The sequence below is a fragment of the Podarcis muralis genome, chromosome 2 (assembly GCF_964188315.1).
Source record: "Podarcis muralis chromosome 2, rPodMur119.hap1.1, whole genome shotgun sequence".
Lineage (NCBI taxonomy): Eukaryota > Metazoa > Chordata > Lepidosauria > Squamata > Lacertidae > Podarcis > Podarcis muralis.
The window spans coordinates 5177107-5199575 of NC_135656.1; the positions used below are offsets into that span (position 1 = coordinate 5177107).

At 46.4% G+C, this 22469-nt stretch overlaps 1 protein-coding gene across 3 annotated transcripts in view; it reads left to right on the forward strand.

Moving 5' to 3' along the window:
- The window catches only part of OS9 (OS9 endoplasmic reticulum lectin), a 32213-nt gene extending 9744 nt beyond the window's left edge, over window positions 1-22469 (forward strand). Inside the window, exons 2-15 of one of the 3 annotated variants that reach the window (XM_028721340.2) lie at window positions 1833-2009; window positions 2540-2603; window positions 4055-4131; window positions 5106-5204; window positions 6557-6758; window positions 7489-7599; window positions 8619-8740; window positions 10372-10414; window positions 11727-11815; window positions 12066-12308; window positions 13176-13398; window positions 14887-15054; window positions 18537-18649; window positions 21032-22469. In XM_028721340.2, coding sequence (XP_028577173.2) covers window positions 1833-2009; window positions 2540-2603; window positions 4055-4131; window positions 5106-5204; window positions 6557-6758; window positions 7489-7599; window positions 8619-8740; window positions 10372-10414; window positions 11727-11815; window positions 12066-12308; window positions 13176-13398; window positions 14887-15054; window positions 18537-18649; window positions 21032-21169 — 1869 coding nt within the window. In that variant the 3' untranslated portion in view covers window positions 21170-22469. The remainder of the gene's footprint in view (window positions 1-1832; window positions 2010-2539; window positions 2604-4054; window positions 4132-5105; window positions 5205-6556; window positions 6759-7488; window positions 7600-8618; window positions 8741-10371; window positions 10415-11726; window positions 11816-12065; window positions 12309-13175; window positions 13399-14886; window positions 15055-18536; window positions 18650-21031) is intronic. The other 2 variants (XM_028721341.2, XM_028721342.2) reach the window with 2 other exon arrangements.

The window sequence follows — 22469 nt, forward strand, 5'->3', positions numbered from 1 at the left end:
ACAGACTCCAGTAACCCAGAAATAGTACCTCGAGTTAAGAACTTTGCTTCAGGATGAAAACAGAAATCGTGTGTCGGTGGCGCGGCAGCAGCGGGAAGCCCCATTAGCTAAAGTGGTGCTTCAGGTTAAGAAAAGTTTCAGGTTAAGAACGGACCTCTGGAACGAATTAAGTTCTTAACCCGAGGTACCGCTGTACATGCTGTTATTGCTATGTAAATGTGTATCACTCAGATCATATTTACATCTGAGAGGAACATAAAGGTCTTCCATACACACAAGGTCTTCAATACAAGGTGTCTGGAACGTCTTCCATACACAGAAACTACTGGTCCTTGTGTGAACAACTGTGCTGTTGTCACATTGGGGTGGGCATGATTAGAAGGTAATTGTGGGTGGTGTTAGAGCATCTGCTGGGCCCAGTGAAGCCTGTGGGCAAGAGTTTTCCTCACCCCCCCCCCCGGCTAGAGCGGCTGTGTTGTATTAATTATTGAGTGTTGGACTAGGTCCCAGGAGGCCAGGGTTCAAATCCGCACTCAGCCGTGAAGCTCACTGGGTTACTTTGGGCAAGTCAGTGCCTCTTAGCTTTAACCTACATCACAGGGTTGTTGGAAGGATAAAAAGGAAGGAGGAAAGGTGGAATATAGTTGTAGTAGAGGCTGCAGTAGTAATATAAAGATCAGCAGGAAAATGTAAGCAATGCCTAGCATAATTGCTGAAGCTGGGAAGGGGCCAAGCAGTTGATAGCGGGTTCATTGCCCTGTAAACTCCCTTGATCCTCCCTGTAACTTACATGTAAAGTAAAGAGACCCCTGACCATTAGGTCCAGTCGTGGCCGACTCTGGGGTTTCGGCGCTCATCTCGCTTTGTTGGCCGAGGGTCATGTGGCCAGCATGACTAAGCCAGCTTCCGGGTCATGTGGCCAGCATGACTAAGCCACTTCTGGCGAACCAGAGCAGTGCACGGAAACGCCGTTTACCTTCCTGCCGGAGCGGTACCTATTTATCTACTTGCACTTTGATGTGCTTTCAAACTGCTAGGTTGGCAGGAGCAGGGACCGAGCAACAGGAGTTCACCCCGTCACGGGGATTCGAACCACCAACCTTCTGATCGGCAAGTCCTAGGCTCTGTGGTTTAACCCACAGCGCCACCTGCGTCCCAAACTTACATGTATATGGATGCAAATTGCTTGACTTGCATATAATATAGTGGGCAGAATTTGGGTTACCTTGGGGGGCGTGTATTATGTATATGTAAATGTGGAGTATATACAGCGCTCTGCCTAGAGTGACTGGACTGGTGGTGAAACGGGTTACAGGCTCAATTCTACGCAGGTTTACTTGAAAGCAAGCCCAGCTGCATTTGTAAATATACCCAACCAAGTTATCTTGGTACCAGGAATAAGGGAAGACCAATGGAACTTTTCCCCTGTGGTGATATTATCAATATAGTAATCAGTAGTCTGCAAGGTTGGGTTTAGTAGCCAGCCAAAATGTGTGCTTCCTACTGGCTCTGACTCTCCCCTAAGAGGGAAGATGTTGCATCACAGCAAAGTCTGACTTTTGCCTTTCCCCCTAAAAAGAAATTGCTAAATAAAAAACTCTTTCATGCTTTAGCTATTGTCCCGTGTGGTGTTTCCAGTGGCTGGAAGCCTTGTTGACTAAGATAGGAGGCTCACATGGTGGATCCAAAGAACCACTTTAAAGTGTCTGGAGAGTGGTTCTCCATAAGGAGAACCAGTCTCCAGACACTGGTTCTCCTTTTGGGGAAGTCAGGCTGCTGCCTGCCGCTAATTTATCTCTTCTCACCCAGCTCCTTTGCTTATATCTTCCCAGAGCAAGTCATCTGATGTGGTGAGCATCTCATCCAAATACAAGCAGATGTACGAGTGCCGGCTACCTGCTGCCGCAGTGAAGATCCACCAGGAAAAAGAGGAACACTCACGGAGTTACAGTGGACTTGGAATCTCAGAACTGCTGAAGCCCATGGAAGTGGCTCCTTGCCTTAGCAAGGTAACTTTGGGCCAAGGGTTGGGATTAAATAAATGTTGGGAGACCAGATGCAAGAAGAGAAGCAGTGGAAGCCACCCCTGGGCTCTCTGTTAATGAACTGCAAGTGAAGCCTGTTCCCCCTGTCCCTGGGGAAATTTGCAAGGATGATTACCCTCAATCATCCTTGTTTTTCCTTCGCCAACAATCTCTTGCTGTCATGGGGATTGCCTCCTTTAAGGAACCGAAGTCGGTACCCAGCTAAAATGCTAACTTCAATCTTGCAGGCTTATTAAAACTCCATTGAGATTCTTCTTATCTTTCTCTTTCTCCCCCTCCCCTCTCTCCACTCCTGAGTCCTTGAGCTTTCCCCACTTTTATAACCAAAACTTCAGTGAAACCCAACACTTCCATGTCCACTCCACTCATTTGCATGATTAGGCATTGCCTAATTTGGGTGTAATACTTCAAAAGAATTATAATGCAATGGGACTCTTACAACAAGATTTTTTGCTTCAGCCAAATCAAGTTTTAACGTCTCCCTTTTCTCTCAGACCAAGGACTGGTGGACGTACGAGTTCTGCTACGGGAAGCACATCCAGCAATACCACATGGAAGGTACTCTCTTCTCTTTTGTCGGTTTCTCTCATCTGCTTGGTTTAGGTTCAGAGTAGGTATAGGGAGCCTCTGACCCTCCAGACCCTCCGATCCAGCCTTCTGCACACCCCACACCCCCCAGACCATGTTTGCTCGCTTTACCCAACCGGGCTGGGTTCTTTTCATCTCCACTGGAGCGGAAGGTTTAAACCTCCCCACCCCGGATGCCACAACAGTGAAGAATATATGATTCAGTCAGGACAGAAGTGGGCTGGGGGTGGCAAAGACAGGTCTGGGAGTCATGCTTGCCTGCTTCTCAACCGCAATATGCATTGGCACAATTTGCTTGGGTGGAGCAGGAGGGTTGCTGCAATAACCCACTGTTCCAGAGGGCCCACCAAGTCTCAGAAATGGCTTCTGGGAGGTGAAATGGAGTTGTGGTAGAAAAGAAAGCCAAGGAAGTCTTATTATTCAAAAGAGTTCCACTCAACTTTCTCTGGATACAATGCTCATTTTTTCCCTTTTAATATTAGTCAGCCTGCCAGGTCTTTGGCATGAAAGGTGGAGTAGAAATAAATAATCAGTGAACAGTTAAGCCAGGGATAGGGAGCCTTTGGCTCTTCAGGTCCCTCTGGACCACAACTCCTATGATTGCTGACCAGAGCTGGTGGGAGTTGGACTCCAGCAGTATCGCAGAGCCTCCGGTCTCCATCTCTGGATTCAGCTTGCCACTTCCCTGCTGCAAAGTGCCTCCCACTTTGCTGATCTGCAGTGGAAAAAGAGCAACCACAGTACCCAGAATTGTGTTGTGAGTATAGTGCCACCCTTTTAATAAACCTTAACCTTAGGTCTGTATACATGGTTAATTCTTAACAGTAGTCTTATAACGAGAGGTCCATAGTCTCCCCATATTGTAGAGTTTGGCCAGGGTGGGGGTCTTCCAACACTGTCAGAGGCTGATGACTGAAGCAGTTCATGTCAGCAAACCAGGAATGGCTGTCCAGCTACTTTGAACTGATAGGGTGCATGGCTGCGTTCTCAAAAGGAAGTGGGGGTTCTTCAGTTTGGTGTGCTTTCCCTTTTTGCATCAATATTCAGATTTGAAACTTTACTTCTTACTAATCCCTTCCGTTTCTTAGCTGGGATAGCCCCTAATCTATAATCACAGATTTTATGCAAACAAAACATATGTGTCAGGAAACTAGTGGCATGATTGGCTTAGACCAGAATATTTAACATTTTGTTTTTAGTGCAAGGGTGTCTTTTGTGTGTGGTCGTCAGTGTAGCCAGATTCATAGCTTGAATTTACACTGTGGCGGCACAACTGAAGCAGGTCTTTTCTCAGCCTCTGGTTCATGCTAAGATGTTGTCGTCATCATCATCATCATCATCATTACTCTCTCCTGAGGTCCAAGCTTCCAGTTAACAAAGTGACACTTTTCATCTTTCCCTGTGTCTTCCCCCACCCCCAGAGTCTGAAATCAAAGGTGACATTCTGTACCTGGGGTACTACCAGTCCGCATTCGACTGGGACAACGAAACTGCCAAGGTGGGTGTTCCCTAGGCCCTTGATCACTTCATGCAATGGGGAAAAACTTGAGTGAGCATCCCTAAGGCTTAGGTAGCTCTCCAACCTCCTAACTGCTGAACATAAATCAAATCTGATATTTCACTTGCTTTCCTTAATAGACCTTTCCTCCCCCTCCCCCCAGCCTGAAGCTCTTAGATCTAGTGTACCTTGAGATAAAACACTCTTGACAGCAGTAGAGGGGACTGGCAATGAAAACTCCCAATTTGTAAGTCACTTTGGGTCACTTCAGGCACAAGCAAAAGCATATCTCTTTAACCAGGCCTTTGGTTGTTAACTTTTTGTTTTTGCCTTTTAGAAGAGGTGGGGAAGTTTGTAATGTATCTTTTTTTCCTTGGTTTTAATGCATGTATGTGGAGTGAGTTTATTTTGCTTGTAAGTTGCTTTGTGCTGGCTGGGGCTGGTAGTGTGCTGGAGTCCAGGAATCTCTGGAAGGGCTCCAGTCTGGGGAAAATAGGGACAGATGCCACTGCTGCCGCTACCACCTTGAAAGTATTCAGGGATGATTGTGGCAACCATGCTGCCAGTGAGGGAGGCTGGGAGGCAGGGAGAAGAAAAGGAACGGATGCGGGGAAAGTAGAGAAGAGGTCTGGAGGTCCCTCCTTGCTATGCACAAGGAGTTTAAAAAAGCAGAGTAAGGCAATTCTTGGAGTCATATTCCAAAGCAAATTAAGCCCCTGGTTCAGGAGCCTTCCTGTCCCATGATAAGGGACGATGAGAGTTGCAGTACAACAATATTTGGAGAGCACCAGCTTGGGGGAGGGTATGCTAAGGACAGTCTGCAGCTGTCCCTGAATAAACTCTTGCTTGCATCTAGGCCCAGCTCAAAGCAGATTACCTTCAGCTTCTGCTCAATAGGGGCTTGCAGCAGTGAAACTCCCCCCCCCCCAAAAAAGGCCCTGAGTGTTTTCTGGATCTCTCTCCCCACATCACAGGCTTCCAAGCAGCACAAGCTGAAGCGTTACCACAGCCAGACCTATGTCAACGGATCCAAGTGCAACTTGAACGGGAAGCCCCGGGAGGCTGAAGTCAGGGTAAGGAAAGGAACTTGGTTGCACTGTGCGGAGGTTTCCTGAGTCAGCAGCTGAGAGGAAAGGAAGTATGGCTCTCTTGTCCTTTAGAACCATTCATGCACAAGTAGAAGTCTCCATTCAGGTAGCCAGAGCTGTGTGATGGGCAGGAACAGACATTTTCCATGTATCCCACTAGATGCTGCTGGACTACAGCTGCCATGATTCCTGGCCATTGACAATGCTGGCTGGGGCTGATGAGAGTTGGAGGGCCACAGGGTCCCTGGTCTATAGTTGACTTGAGAGATGCTGAGCCGAGAGTTGGAAGTTGGGCCTAGGAATGCTTGGAATATGGGTTCTCCGCCTGTGTTTCATGCAGAGGAGAGAGCTATAAAGATCTTCCTGCTTGTGCTGTCATGCATGCTAGTTTGTTCCCCATTTTTCCTCTTGCAAATGCCTGATCATTGGCTGCCAAGCCACCTTTTAAGGTGTTGTTGTTAACATATAAAACTCTGACTAACTCAGGGCCAGGGTTTTTCTGACATGCATAGAAAACTCGCCTGCTTGCTCAGGCTTTCCCTGACAATTAGCACTTGATCCTTCCGCCCTACACCATAGGTGATAATCCACAGTGTACTTTTTTATTGGAATAATTTTATTGCATGTTTTCTTTCTATCTTGGTAAACTGCTTTGAGATTTATTTGTAATCATAAGAGGTATCAAATATATATATAATCAATAAGTAAATAAATTAGGCTTTTATGTAGCCGCCAAGGAAGTGTTAGGAAGTGCACATTGTGAAGCAGAAGGAAATGGAGGGACATTGTCTCATAAATTTACCCTGCTGCTGTTTGAACTTGGGCTGACCTTCAACCCAGGGATGTGGGATCTGTGCTGCTACAGATCTTGCTAGATGCAACTCCCATCACTCCTGACCATTGGCTATGCTAAGTGCGGCTGATGGGAGTCCAACCACATCTGGAGGGACTCGGAGTCCCCATGCTCTCTGTAACCAATGTGACCTTCCCCCTTCATCCTGGCAGAGAGACCTGGATTCCATGCATGTGCCTTTCAAAGTGAGATTAGCCTCTCTTCTGTCCCCACTCCCAGCAACTCATGGAAAGCTATCTTGGGGGTAAGAGCCATAGCTCAGTGGGTGGAGCATGTGCAGTGGGTGCAGGAGTCCCAGGCAAAATCTTGCCAATATCCGTCTTTAAAGGCTCTCCAGGAGCAGGGCAAGGAAAGTTTGGTGCCTGAGGTCTTGCAGAGCTGCTGGTTGCCAGAAGAATAGAACACAAAGTGCTAGGCTAGATGGACGCTATGATCTGAGTCAGTATGAAACAGCTTTCTATATTTTTCTATATCTAAATCGCAGTTTCTGTGTGAGGAAGGTTCAGGTGACTACATTGCCCGTGTGGACGAGCCCCAGTCCTGCTCCTACGTGCTGACCATCCACACCACCCGCATCTGCCACCACCCATTTCTGCGGCCACCGTCCACTGCCACCCCTCAGACCATCCGCTGTCACCCGGCCCTGAGCCCTGCAGAATATGTGGAATATGTCAAGGCCCAAGTGTGTAAGTAGTACAACTGGTCAGGGAGGAGGTGGAGGCCCCTTCAGTGCCCTCCTGGCCAGGGCTATTCGCTTTGATCTGGCGGCATTTTTAGAACTTAGCCCTTGCAAGGCAGGATTCAGCAGTGTGACAGAAGTATCTTAAGTGCATTTGAAGGGTAAGCCCCTCCTTTCAGGGAGATTGAATGACGTGTAAAGTACTCATTGTGTGCATCACGGCCTCATAGCAGAAACAGAATAAAGAGTTGGTGGTAAGGGATGCCCTTTCCTCATTTGCCTTCTCTGTTGCTGAGAGAATAGGCATGGGGGGACAGTGTGGTGTAGTGAAGACTGTGCTGGCTTGGATTCAAATTCCACTTAGCCTGAAAAGCGCTAGATGACTTTATCTCATTTTGTATTTTGAACACTACACCTCCCAACACAAAACAAAGTGTGCAGGTATTTTCACCTGTGTAATGTGGGCACTTGGTGGCAGAATGCCAGATTTCTTGGCACAGGAGTTCAGGATTCCTATTTCTGGTGCCCACTTTGCCCTCCAAATGCGGGAAGAGCCGCATAGCACAGGGAGGGCAAACCGGGTAGTATTTGAGCGCTGACTGCCAAGGAGTCCTGTTTGCTTGGGAGAATATTGTCTGGTTGCATTGGGTGCTATGATGATGACCTGTTTCTTACCTGGACATACTGGGGGGGGGGGGTGTTTGCGCGTCTAATGTATATTGTGTAAATTTTTGCAGCTGACACAAAGCGCAAAGTGGAGGAGATCTCTGAAGAGCTGAAGACTCTAGACACACAACTGTGGAATGAGCGAGACCCCAACTCTGCCGTTCAGGATTCAGATGGCAATGGTAGGGAACTAGCTGGCAAGACAGTCCTGCAAGGATGTTACTGAAATTTAGCCGTGGGGTGGGGTGATCACATGGAACCTGAGGCAAGTCACCATTTTAAAAAGTCAGTAAATACAGTGGACCATCCGGATACAAACTTAATTCATTCCAGGGGTCTGTATGTACCACGAAAAGTCCACATCTAGAGGCGCTGATTTTGTGCATGCGTGCAACGCGATAGAGCGCTTCTGTGCATGTGCGAAGTGCGCAGAGCGCACGTGCGCATGGTGAAAACCGGAAGTATACATTTCTGGATTTTGCCACTTTCACAACCCAAAAGTTATGTTACCTGAGGGTCCACTGTATGGCCTTCAGTGCCAAAAAACATATTGGTCCTCTGATTTTTGTGTTGGGATAATGTGCAAGGACCCTTACACAATGTGCCTTCATCCTTGGGGGCACTCTGCAGTTTCAGATGTCTATTGGTGCAATTCTGTCGGATGGGCAAGCTATCGGCAAAGAAGGCATTGAACCTGCCTTTGTTCTCTTGTGACAACGGCAGTGCCCTACAAGAGGCAGAAATGCATCTTTTTCCTGTATTTGAGAGTTGTCCTCTCAGTGTACAACTTAGGACTTGGTTTGCTTCAGTGTTTAGGAATTGTAATGATCTGATATTGTACAAAAATTTACACAAAAGTCTTCCAGTTACACAAGCTTAGAAATCATTTTAGAAAAGTAAATATATAAGCAGATTGTCTTAAACATTTTGTTCATCATTGTAAAAGAAAAGATATTGTAATCCATTTTTTCATTAGTGGGGGGGTAAGGTTCGGGGTGAAACAGGACCTCCATATCTTTAGTGGGCAGTACCTGTTCTTGCAGGTTTGGAAGCTAGAAACCTGTAAAAAGGAACTGCGGTTCTCAGCGTGCTGAATTCTGCATTTGTGTGGTGCAGAGTATTCTCTATCCGTAGTGTAATTGTAGAAATGCCCAAATGACTTTGCTCCCACTTAAAAACTTTTTTTTGCCTGTTTGGTCAGTGACCCCAGAGCCTGTTCCAACTGCTTCTCCTCCTGAAAGTGACCCAGGTGATGACTCTGATTTCTGGGAGAGAGCGCTGCGGGGAGATGAGAAGACAGCCCAGATGCCAGACCAAACAAAGGTAACCTCCTGTCATCACACCTGATCATAACCAGTATCTGTCCAAATACTTTTAACGTGTGTGTGTGTGTGTATTCTTACCCTCAAAGCTGGTATATTTTCCTTTTTCTTGATTCTGACACCACCAGTGCGGGAGTTCTTTGTTTTTTATTTAGGCTTGTTGTTGAGGCACTTATCCGTATCCCCTGAATCATAAGATTTGACTTATCAGTGAATTCTTTTATTTTATAGATTTATATCCTGACTTCAGCAACATATCAGTCATAACAGGGAGACAATAAAATTCAAGTAATGAAAAAGAAACTCTGCTAATTGTCTTAAGCCTGCATAAACACAACTGACTGTAAAAGGCCTTTCTGGCTAAAAACATCTTCAAAGTGTGTTTAAAAGCACACACAGAAATTCCCTTGTGCATAGGATAATTATGGGAAGGGTGGAGCATCTGCTTTGCATGCAGGTTCAGTCCCTGGCATATCCAGATAAGATTGGAAGAGGCACCTTTCTCAAACCCTCGAAAGCCCCTGTCAGTGAGTCAAACAGCCAGACACTGATCTGACGCTGTCGAAGGCAGATTCCTATGTTCCTGTAAGTTGCCTCACCACTGCCAATGTCTTAGTGTTGCATCCCAGCACAGCCATATGTTCCATATCTACTAAATCAGGGGTGGGGAACCTCCAGGCCTCCAGATCTCCACATCTGGCCCACAAGCTCACTTCAGCCAAGCCATGTCCACTGCCCTACACCTCATGTGACACATCTCCAACAAAGCTTTGCAAGGGACATCACAAGACCCAACAAATTAGCTGCTTGTCACCTGCGGGCAAAAAGATCAGCTAGTGTCCTTTTAACACCAGGTGATTGGCATTGGCCTGTCAGAATTGTCCTATGCAAGGTGGGGGAGCTAGTGATCTGGCCCACTGGGCAGATACAGTCCCCCACTGCAGTATTAGATAGATGCATCTGTTCGTTGTTGGCTCATGCACCATTGATGTTGGTGTTATATGTTTATTATATTATTATATTTATTTATTTTGTTGTTGTTATATTTTTATTATATTATATTATTTATTTTGTTGTTATATTTTTATGTTATGAACAACCCTGAGATCTGCGGATGAAAAATATTTATAAAATTTGTGCACCACCCTTCATTCAAATATCCCAGAGCAGTTCACAACATAAAAATACTGATGGCACCGTGCCATCAAAACGAGGGGGGGAATACATAATAAATCAAAAACAAACCAATAACCTTTCCTCCCACAAACACATTTAAAAAGCCATAGAATGTTAATCAGCCAAACCCTGGTTGAAGAGAAACAATTTCTCTTGGTGCGCAAAGATATGCCATGAAGGTGCCAGGTGAGCCTCCTGGGGAAAGTATTCCACAAATGGGGCCACTGCAGAAAAGGCCTGTTCTCATGTTGCCACCCTCCAGGCCTCTCACGCACGAGGCACACGAAGGACCTCAAGTGATAAATGCAGGGTCCGGGTAATAATGAATTCCTTTGGCGAAACAAGTAGCTGAGCTCAACAGTCTGTATCATGCAGAAATAATTCTCCCGCAACCCTACAGCAGTGGCTTCTATGCATAGCACCCAAAGCCATTTAACTTCTGTCTTTTTTCTGCAGGAGGAAGAGCCAATCATGAAGACAGCAGACAGTCACCTAGCAGGTAAGTGTGTGGCCCATAAGTGCTGTGGCTCAAGAAAGCAATCCTCTTTAGCACTGTCAGAAAAGATGCTTTGAGGAACATTCACATGAACCAAAGGATTCAGGACTTTCTGAACCCTCCTTCTCCTATTCTTTCAAGAAGACTGATTAAGAGTCAGACATTTTTTAATGGCCTGTATCTTTGGGGATTGCTAGTTCCTCCCCCCCCCCCCCTTTGGCATCCTTTCCTCTTTTTAACATTGTTTAGTGTTCAGAAAGAGAGCGATGGCAACTGCAAGTGCTCCTGGATGACACTGGTTATCACTTCAGTCTGGATTTAGGTCTGGTTTGGGGATTGAATCAGCCTTGGTTACTTTAATGGATGACCGTTACAGAGAGAGGGGCAGGGAGTGTGACCCTGTTGTTCTTACTCAATCTCTCAGCAACTTTTGAAAACATTGATCAGCTTCCTGGCATGGAGATTGGAGGCACTGCACTAAAGTGGTTTCATGCCAACCTGCACAGTTGAGTCCAAAGAGTAACATGGGAGGAGCGCAATTGGACTCCCCGGCCCTTAGGCTACAGGTTTCTGCAGGACACTGTTCTGGATCCAGTGCTATTTAATACATGTATTTTGGAACAAGAGAAGCTTTGGAGCACGGTGCCATCAGTATGCTGATGACATGCATCTCTGTTCTCCATCTGAATCAGAGGTTGTGAAAGCCCTGGAACAGAGCCTCAAGGCAGTGGTGGACTGGACAAGGGCCAATAGACTTGAGTTTGAATTCATCTTAGGCACATCCAACTTGTGCGTTTTCTACCCTGCACAGTTGAAGGCCGGCCAGCTGAAATTGTGCAAATTAAATGCATGCAAAGTTTTCCTGGTGCGAAAAGAACCTCCAGGGTCCTCTCAGCATGCAGGCTCCGGAAGCTTGGGGGTAGCTCCATGAGATCTCACCGGAACTTGGATGGACCCGTGAGATATCACAAAAGCCAGTATGCTGAGCATGCCTTGCTTGGTAAGCAAGGCGGAGGGCTAAAAGTACTTTTTACATCAGGAAAACCCAGCTTAGTGCTCTGGCACTGGAAGGCTAAGCCTCCTGGGGGGGGGGGGCGGCATTTCCAGGGGTTTGAGTATACATGTTTTTGCCTATACACTGAACCCTTGGAACCAAACCCCCATGTAAGATGCTGTCATACAGTGTTGCTTTTAAAGGTTTCTTTAAAAAAATGTTTTGACATTGCTGTATGCTAACCGGATACTTTATGAGAGGGTGGTATATAAATTATTTTATTTATAAATAAATAATATGTGCTGTCTCGGATCTTTTCAGATTTCAAGAGAAAAATCCACTTCAAAGTTATCAAGAATCCTGGGGACCTGGTGCAGTTTATTCGTGACTTGAAGGAGAATGCCAGGAAGGTAAGATGTAGTAGTAGAAGGCTTGCTTCTCTCCAGATTTACTATGCTATTGCTGAGCTGCTTTTAGGTATACAATGTGGAATTGTTATCTGCCTAGTATATGGAACTTCCTTGTCCAGGTGTTTGCTAGGGAACAACAATTGGGAGGTCTTCCTGGGGCCACTGGACAGGGATTGTCCAGCCTTTGTGATGTGCATGTTGCGATGGCATCTCAGCTGGATCAGTTTGAGCCTCGCCTTTGTCCCTCCAGGACAAAGAAATGGTGAGAGAACCAGAGGAAGCATCTCAAGAAACTCCACCCAAAAGTGAGCCATCGTTAGGGACAGAGCACTCTGAAGAAGGGGCCCAGGAGGATGAGAAGGATGAGGAAGACCTGCTGGGGAAGTTTGAGAAGGAACTGGAAGACATCCTGCTGCCTAAGTCTGAAATGGCCAAGCTGAAGGAGGAGGTAAAATCTGAGATGGAAAAGGAGTTTGGTCACATCATTGATGAGGTGAGGATACAGGAGACTTAACTGTAATTTCCTTTCTGCACTACCCACCCGAGAAAACTGTTGATGGACCCTGGATGTTCCCTGTCCCCAATCACCTTGTATTTGCACACATTTTGCTGCCTTTGTGGGAAAAAGGGCTATAAACTTTGTATGTGTTTTTTAGTTTAGAAAAAACTAAGAGGGAGGGACACAAAACTGGCAAAGAATGATGAATAGTAAGGAGAGGGAATCTTTCTGCAAAGTGAAGGAACTTTCTTCAGGCAGCACCAGTTGTGGGGAAGCGAGGGGACTAACAGAGGAAGTGGTGTCTGAATGATGCAGCAGCGAGACTTGTAGTCAGTATGGTTGCCCTGGTGGAGCCTTACAATGACAAGGACTAGAAATATGATTGAAAATGGAGTCTTGCAGATCCAGACTCTACACCTGTGGTTCTCAAAGCGGGTGGTCCAGCCCCCTGGAGAGGCGGGGGGGGGGGGTTACCTAGCAGGCAAAGGGGGAACTGAAGGTGTAAATGACTGTTAGACTTTGAAAACCTGGTATCACTAGATCAAGTTCATTTGTTTTGTTTAATTAATTAAATAGTTCTGATTGCATTTTGAATAAATATGCATTTAATTGTTGCTGTTTCAAATTTTATTGTGTTATTACCTTCCATAGTAGGTCATGCAAACCTCAATATTGCTTTTAGTAGGGAGGGGGCACTGGGGATAAGTGGATTCAGGGGAGCAGTGGCCCAAGAAAGTGTGGGAGCAACTGCTGTACACTTAACTGCAGGAAATGAGCCAGGCTGCTACTCAACTGGATCTCTCCTTTTCTCAATAAATAAATAGATCTTAGCTTATCCTTTCTTGGATTGTTTACTGGCAGGTGGAGGATGAGTTGGAATCAGAAGGCCTGAAAGGTGAGTTTGATCGAAAGCAAGCCTCCAAGTCTTTGGCGTCTACCCTCAACAAGCTTATTGACAAGCTGGATCCTGGCAAAGACTTGAATAAAGGAGATAAGGAGCAGGAGCCACAACCAGGGGAGGAAGAAGAGGTAGCAGCAGATGGGGAAGATACTGCTGAAGAAGACGTAGCCAAACCAGCAACCGGTATGTTCCCGTACAGATAAGGTTGACTTCATTTTTTTCAGTGCCAGGAAATTTGAGGACTGTTTTTGGATCAGCCACCAGGGGGTGACATTTTGTCATGAATAACACATTGAGGGTTGATCCACATGCGGACTTGCTCAGATTGCAGGGCAAGATGTCAAGGGCTTAGCAAATAATTTGGGAGCAGGTGGCTAGCAAGTTGTGGTGTGATGAAGAAAACCATAGCGGAAACTACTGTAGTTATGGAGAAGCCTTTGAATGCCCAATGGGTGCGACTTCTTAGAAGGGCTCTTTCATCACTTATCCTTGCTCTCATTCTTAAAATTCCTGCAGGGGAAAATCTCTGGAGAGTTTCATTTTTGCAACACAACTGCTCAGACACCAGTCCTGGAACAGGCTTTGCCCACCTGGTGCCCTCCAGCTGTTTTGGACTCCAGTGCCCATCTGGCTGGGGGTGGTGGGAGTTTTGCTCCAAAGCAGCAGGAGGTGCCGCAGGTTGGCCAAAGCTATCCTATAAGCTTGCCAGAGCTGGCCTGTCTACTGCCCTTCTCCATTTGTGACTATCTGCGCATTTAAAAAAGACACAAGACTTCACCTGCTCTCCCAGGTGCCTCTCCTTAGCACTGGCCAGTAAGTGACTGGGAGGCAGGGGGGAGGTAGGACGATGCATTGTAGACAGAGAACTGATGGTGGGAGGAGTTTTCCCAGGAATGTTTGCCAGTTTCCAAACTGATGGAAATAGTTATTTGCTACGGGGGGTCCAGCAACATAGAAGTTCCCAACTCTTTCCTTTTTTAAAGTCCTTTGCATTTCAACTCTTTCCTTATTTATAAAGTCCCTTGCATTTCATTCTAACCCATGTGCAAGTTTTTGTTTTGTTTTTAAGCTAAGCCCATTTTGCCGTTTTTGCTTGCTTCTCATACTGTTGATTGTTCCTGCTAGCCTTGGGAAAGGCAGGGCACTGAAGCCTTGGCCACCTTGCCTAGCTCTCCCCCTTTTCCTTCTGTGACATTTCCAACCAGGCATGACCCAGATGCTTTCAAGTCACAAGACAGCCTTCCCCAACCGGGCACGCTGCAGAGATTTAGCTCCCAGCCGGCGCTACCAGGGATGGTGGGAGTCTGGAGGGCACCAGGCTTGGGAAAGGCTGCCTTAAGAGTTAGAAACTTGCTGTTCAGGGACTTAGGATGCTCAGTTTTCAGCCCAATATAACCACCACACCTTTCTGGGCCTTCCTGCCTTCCTTTTCCTCTGCAGTCCAGGGACCTTCTGCATTTTGCAAAATTTCCAAATGCTTTGAAAAGAAACCCTTAGAAAAAAAATTCTGCTCAAAGCACCGTAAGTACAATTGGCAGAAATTTTCCTTTTGAATGCAGACTTTCCCCAGCCTTGCTTGTAGGCCCTTCCAGCTTGCGCTCTCGTTCTCTCTCCCCCTCCCTCCACAAATATTGGCCTACTGACCCTCCTCTGTCCCCTTTTCTGTCTCAGATGGCGACCCAGACGGGCGCGTGAAAGTCAGGGTCACTAAAGTAAAGCCAGGCAGCGCTCAGCAGAAGCTGCTGCGAGTCCAAGAGATGAGCAGGGACAATCCACAGCTGCGCCACATAGAGAGTGTGGTTAAGGACCTGTTGGAGAAGGAAGGCCTGAAGGCAGAAGGTAATGCAGCCATGTAACCTGGACAGCCAGAGGTGGCCTTGAGCCTTTTTTAGCCTGGGTGGGGTTGTGTTTAGGGGGAGATCTTTAAGGGAGAGCAGTCAGGGATGCAAAGTCACTCGAGGGCTCTCTTAATTGCAAACCACAGGGAGCCATTCACCATTCTGCTCCTGAGCTGATAATCTCAGTACAGCAGTACCTTGGTTCTCAAACTGAATCCATTTCGGAAGTCCGTTTCAAAACCAGGGCGTGCTTTCCCATAGAAAGTAATGCAAAACGGATTAATCTGTTCCAGACTTTTAAAAACAACCCCTAAAACAGCAATTTAACATGAATTTTACTAACGAGACCATTGATCCATAAGATGAAAGCAATAATCAATGTACTGTACTATAAAATAAATAAGACAGTATTGTAGATGATAAAATTTAAAATTACATTTTTCTTACCTGCACTGATGATAGTCATTGTTCGGATGGGGGGGCTTTTATCCCTTTCCGCAATCAATCAATCAATCAATCAGTAGCTGAATTGGGTTCCACACAGTCACAAAAACAAAATAACTGAAAAAGCCTCAAAAACAAAAAACGCAAAATAAATAGCAAAAACAAAAGCACCAAATTTAAGCTCCAAATGTCACCTCAGAACACTGCTATCGGAAGCAGAATAATTCAATTACAATGGGGGGACGCAAATTAGCAGCGCAACAGTAAAAATGGAAGTTCAGGACTCAAAACGGAGCATGTTCGGCTTCCGAAAAAGGTTTGAAAACTGGAACACCTACTTCTGGTTTTGCAGCATTCAGGTTCCAAGTTCGTGAACTAAGCTGTTCGAAAACCAAGGTACCACTGTACATTATCTGCTTAATTCTTCTCCCAAGAAGGTTTCTGAGGCCAGGATTTGAACTTCTAGAATTTGAAGTTTTTTAAAGTACAGTAAGCCTGCTCCACCCCATTCTGCCTCTGCCCCTTTTCGCCCTTTTCCTGACATCTTTGCTCATGCATCCTTCAGATATGCCTAAACCAGGAGTTGCCTGTAAGATTATACATTTTAATTTTGAGACCCTTCAGCCGTAAAGTAGGGGGAAACAAAGAGCTGGCTTGTAGTGGATGAAGGTTGAAGTTTGATGTGAATCCCATTTATGATGTGCTTTGATACGGGGGGGCGGGGAGGAATTCAAGTGTAATCACCAATATCTGTCAAAACCAGAGTGTTAAAGGAGAAAAGAAAATGGGAAGTTGGATTTGTAAGAACTAGGTCAGGGGTAGGCAACCTAAGGCCTGTGGGCCGGATGTGGCCCAATCGCCTTCTAAATCCGGCCTGCGGTCGGTCTGGGAATCAGTGTGTTTTTACACAAGTAGAATGTGTCCTTTTACTTAAAATGCATCTCTGGCTTATTTGTGGGGCATAGGAAGTCGTTCATTTATTTTTTCCCAAAATATAGTCCGGCCCCCCACATGGTTCTGGAATGTTGTGGCCACAGCCTTTGTGGCCTTTGTAGCTTTTGTCTGGAGCCCACACGCTTCCGCTCTCAGCGCTCTCTCACCTCTCCGGTCCAGCTACTTGCAGCAGAGTGTACGCAGCTGATACTGTTGCTGTGTGTGTGTGTGTGTGTGTGTGTGATAAATCAGGCTACACGCACGGTGTCTCCTTATCTTCTAAAAGTCTTTATTCGTGTAGAAAAACAGCTCTTAAATCTTTCCTGGCGACCGAGCACTCATCTTGCTTCCTCTCCGGAGCAAACCGAAACAGAACAGACACACAGAGAAAACACTCCCCTCTGTGTAAACCACGCCTCAGAATGTGAGACGTCACACAGAACCTCTTAACCCTGTAGGTTCTGATTCTCTCCACAATGGTCTGAGGGAAAGTGGACTGGCCCAGGGCTGAAAAAGGTTGCTGACCCCTGAACTAGGTTCTACTGCATAGTATTGTCATAGTATTTTGTTTGTATGCCACCTTTCTGTAGTTAAAACCATGCTCAAGTCAGTTTACAACATGAAAAGATTCACATAAAAACAAACATAACAAAAGTAGTAATAAAGAATAAATAAAATACAGCACACAACCAAACTGAACAATTTCCACATAATCGTAATAAGATCTGAAGATAAAAATACAAAAAAATTAGCATCAGCCACAGTGATAGTACCCCCTCCACAAACCCCTACCCCAGCCCAAAATTATTTCCAGCAGCCACAGCATTTGTAGCTGGAGTCAGTCAGGGCCCTGCCCTCCCAGACCAGGTGGGGAAAGGCCCACAAGTCAGGGAGCGGGTCTTCCAGGACTCACAGTCAAGATAGTAGGCTATCAAGTGACTTTATGTAACATCTGACTTTTGTTCTTTTTGAAATCCCAGTGAATTGTGACTGAAGTGCATTAATTACCTGTACACAAGGTTAGGTACCTTCTTCTTCTTTGGCAATCACTCATAGCTGAGTAGGATTGTCTTCCATGAATATGGTCTTAAAAGTGTGTCCGTATGTAACTGTGGAGGCCAATTCTGGATCCACACATCCCTCCACAGTGGGGACATAGGTACCACTGTCTTAAAGGCCTCGTGGCTCCTATTCTTGAGATTTTAAACGATGGCAAGCCAAGCATTTTGTTAGTCAAACGTCAACATGCAGGTTCACCCACACATGGTAACCATACCCCTCTCATTCCTGGACCCTTTCTACAATGAAAAGACCTATGGGCAGTTTAGTACTGGGTGATAATGTGGGAGCAGCATGCTCTTGTCTTCAACATTAGAGGTTTCTCTGGAACCCAAACCCACTCCCCTTGTGTGAAAAGGAAGGAGAAAGCAACCTGCAACTTATATGTACCAACCTGCAATGTTTGGTTCTGTTCTTTCCGGAACCACTATAACTGGTTGTGCGTGCACACACTTTTGCTAAACCTCCAAGCTAATAGCTCTTTAAAACTAGAAGAGGTCCATAAAAATAGCTTCTCTAGCACAGTACCGTTTTCCCCCCAAACAGAATTTTGGGGACCAAACTGCCTGTGACCTTTTGCTGTGCCTCTTCCCCACACTGCTCCAATAACACTTGGCCATAGCAACTGCACGATGGGACACAGTTGTGCTCATTGTTTACCTTCATCCAAAGGTAAACAATGCTTCATTGGCCAGCATTTGCAGAAGACAGAGGAAATACTGAGCTAAGCTGTGCACTTCTGCTTTAACTAAAATATTACTGGGAGATGCAGGGAAGAGGTGTGGACTGGCAGCTGTTGCGTGTAGATCTTTGTGTGGGTGCTGCACATGTTGGTTGTAGTTTGAGGGCAGGCTAGTCCTGATGTGGCTGCATCTCCTGCTGTTGCTTCTCCAGTTAAGAGATGCCCTCTGTCTCTTTCTTAGCAGGGCAAGCCTGCTAGACCTCCTTGCTGTGCTCCTGTATCTTCATGTGCCATTTCCCTCAAATATGACCCACTAAGGACTGGGGGCAGGGCAACTAACGTGTGGCTAACTTTGTGGCTGGCAGGTAAAATTGAAATCAAGATTGTGACCACGGGTGGCCTGGGCGACGATGATGATACCCATTGGCTGTCAGAAGAGGACACCAAAAATCTCAAGGACATCTTCTTCAATATTCTGGTGAGGGCCCAACATGAAGGGAGTGTTTTAATGAGGAGAAAGAGGTTGTTCCCCTCCATATCACACCATGTTTATATTTAATATGGAATAAGGAAGAGGAAGAACTGCTTGCAAGTCCTGTCTTCTGGTGTGGAAGACGTGGAGAGACTGGCTATAGTTGTGGTCTTTGGTGGGGACAAGGCTGTGCACCAGGGCTGGCCCAAAACATTTTGGCACCTGAAGCAAACTGCAAAATGGTACTCCCCACCCCTGCCAGAGAAGAAGGGGTGAGTGAAGATCTGTATCAGAAACAAGGGGGGAATAAAGATCTACACTGGAAACAAGGGAACAAGCGGGGGGGGGGGGAGAGAGAGACCAGCAGCACCTTCTATTTGCCAAGAGGCCACTGTAGAGGCGGCATGGGGGGCAGATCTGGTCCCCAAGGAGTGTGCTGCAGCTGTAGTCGGCAGCAGTGGGCGATGCATTCCTTGGAGGCTGGATTGTCTATCACAGTGGATGCTGCCACCTGAGGCGGTAGCCTCACCTTACCTCATGGGTGGGCTGGCCCTGCTCTGCACATAGAATCATAGAATTGTAGAGTTGGACAGGACCACAAGATTCATCTGGTAAAACCCCTGCAGGAAGTAGCTGTACCATGACTAATAAATGGTAATCACTTAAGTAGGGTGGCTTTTTCAGTACCCCTAAAGATGGCAGCAGGGTGGGAAACTCAAAACAAACCCACAGAGCAGAATCTCCCAGGAACATTTCTTAGGCACGTTTCACAGGAATGAATGGGAGCAGTGCGCTTCCCATTCATTTCAACAAAGCTTGGGCAGAAGAGCCTCCTGGTGGAATGAGGGATGTGTTTCCTCCTGGCAGACTCTACGGTGCACTCCCTGTATTCCTTTCCTGTTGGGGGAGAGGGCTTCCCATTTAGATTTTATACCTAGAGTGCCAAAATATCTTGGGTTGGCAGTGGGACCTAGAATTTGTCACCCACCATTCATGATTGATTGATTGATTGATTGATTGATTGATTGATTGTATGTGTATATATATTACACACACACAGTGTGTGCTGTGCCCCTGCTTGCTTTTCACCTTCCCAACCCTATTTCTGAAGCCATTTCTCTCTTCTTTCCCTCAGCCCCACTTTACACCTCTGTTTTCACCTTCACCCCCATGTCTGTACCTCCCCCCATTTTGTTCAACCCCCTTGGACAGAAACCACCCCCATGGTAATGTCCTGCATCTTCTTCTTTCTACATATTGCACCTACTTTTCACCTTCTCAATTAACAAGCCATAATCTCCTCCTATTCTCCAGACCCATTCACACCCCTGCTTTCATCTGGAACCCCTTTCTCATGGCTCCTAAACCCCCCCCCCTTTGGTAACTCCCTTTATAAGCCAATTTTCACCTTTACACCCCTTTTCCCTCTATGCACCTTTTCTCATCTCTTCCTTGCACACAGATCATCCCATTTCCTTGCCTTCGCCTCTCTCCTAATGTGCAGCTACTTTGTGCACATACATTTTGTGCTGATATGTTACCATATCTTGAAAATAAATAGAGGCTTAAGAGCAAGCCTGTCAGCTTGTTCAGTTAGAGAGGTTTCAGTTGATGTTTGTTGCACATATATGGGTGATTGCTTGTTAATTAAATAATTGTTAAGTTCCCAAATTGAATTTGGAACTTCTTATTGAAGACAACACATAGTGGCAGGAGAGAAATACATAATGTAAAGGTTGTATGGAATATCATAGTTTATCTCTCACACATGGGACAAGTGAAGAATGGAAGAGGAAGAAGTTTTTAACAGTAATTTTTTCCCTTTCAGTTTTTCTCCCATCTCACTGTACTCAAACAATAGCAGAGGTTTGAGTAAAGCAAGGATGGAAAGAGACTGAGGTGTGGTCTTTTTTAAAGGCAAATCAGTTTTAACAAGAAGAAATAGCGTCTGTGTTGTACCCTTCTCTGCCAACATCAAAAAGCTAACACAACAGAGCCTTTCCCAGCTCCCTTTTTGCTGTACGAAACCTTGTTTTGAAATCCCATTTCTCTCCCCCCCCCCCCCCCCGTTCATTGTACTCAACCCTCTGTCATTCTATAAAATCACCACTTTTTCCCTTTCAGTTTGTCTCCATTCCTGCCTTCCTAAAACTTCTGGTCTTGTTTGAAACCTCCATTTCCTTTCCAGCTTTAGTCATGCTTCTGCTGTTTTAAACCACCACTTTCCCGCACCCTGACTCCGTGCAAATCCAAGATTGTGATACAGCACTACAAATCCTCCAATGCTGGTTTCATTTTGATGTATATAGGAAGATGTATACATACACATACACGAATGTGTTGGTGTGCTTCTCCCCTGCCCTCATTGCCTTTTGCTTCCCCTCCTAGATCCAGGGTACGGAAGAAGCTCATAAAGAGCAGCGGAGGCAGCGACAGCTGGAAGACAACTATCGTTTTGTGTGGGGACGCAGGCAGGATGAATTACCAGCTGCTGGCAGCGCTGATTCAGATGAACTGGATTTCTGAACCTCAAGAAGCGTTGGAACTTGGTCACCTGTGGCTTTCCCCCCTGCAAGACTTCTTGGGCACCGTTTCCGTTGCTCGCCAGGAAGAACAGCGAGTTTCAATAGTGACCAGAATCCCATTAGAATTGCCTACAAAGTGACTGGCAAGTGTGAAGGGCATCTCTTGCCCATACTTGCCTTCATTGGACCCACTACCGTCTCATGAGTTTCTCTCTTTCTCTCTCTCTCTCTCTCTCTCTCTCTCTCTCTCTCTCTCTTTCTTTCTTTCTTTCTTTCTTTCTTTCTTTCTTTCTTTCTTTCTCTCCCTCCTTCCCATCCCCTTCTCTCTCTGTCTCTCTCAAATACCCTCAGCCATGTCCCCACCATAGCCTAAAAGGCTTCCATAAGCTGCCTCACACGGCCATGGCAGCCTTGGTGCCATATCTCTGGTGCCCTCCCATGCCATGCTGTTGGCGTCAACCCTCACAGTCTCATGCCGGCTGTGCTTGGCATCAGGAGCAACAAAATCCAGGCCACCCACTTGACTCATTGGGAGCTTTTGTGCAGCCAAGCGTCTCTTGACCTGATGCTGTTTTGGGGTGTGCAGTTCCGGGTGGAAACAGGCCTTTGGCTCAATGCAACATGGAGTGGAGAGCTGGAACTCATTCACCACCACCCCCACTTTCCCCAAAGCTCTTGTGTATGTGGAGGAAACCCCTGGGCTTATGCAGATGGCTGCCTCTCACCTGTGTGCCTTGAACCTGGAGGAGGGTGGTGGCGAGGGAGAGGACACGCTTTTCCCTGTCCTGTCTTGGCCTCTTCCTAGCATTCTGTTGGGGAGGGAAGGTTTGCATGAAGCAAGTTCAAGTCTGCTCTGTCGTTTACAGGCCATTCCTCTACGATTTTTCATTTGCATAGCACCAAGCCATTGTGCAAGGTCCGCAGCCTTGGTCTAGTGAACCCCAGCAAAGAGAGAATGCAAAATAGTGGTTGGTTGGGAGAATGTTGCAAACTGTTCTCTCTGCCGGCATAGTTTCACATATACTAAGGCCCACGGCACGGGAGTATGTGCTGAACTGTGCTGAAACACAACTTCTTATGGCAAAGGCTGGCTGTTACTTCTGTGAAGTCTCAAGCCACAAGCCTGGCTGAAATCTCTTGCAGCGAGACAAGCGTTCAGTTTACATGATGGGTGACTGGAGGTGAGTCCCTGGCCAAGGAAGGGGAGAGGCTGGAAGAATCAGGCTGCCTGCCTGGCCTTGGCACATACAGGATGATTCGGTTCTCTTTTTTCCTATCAATAAACCCAGATCAACCCAGAA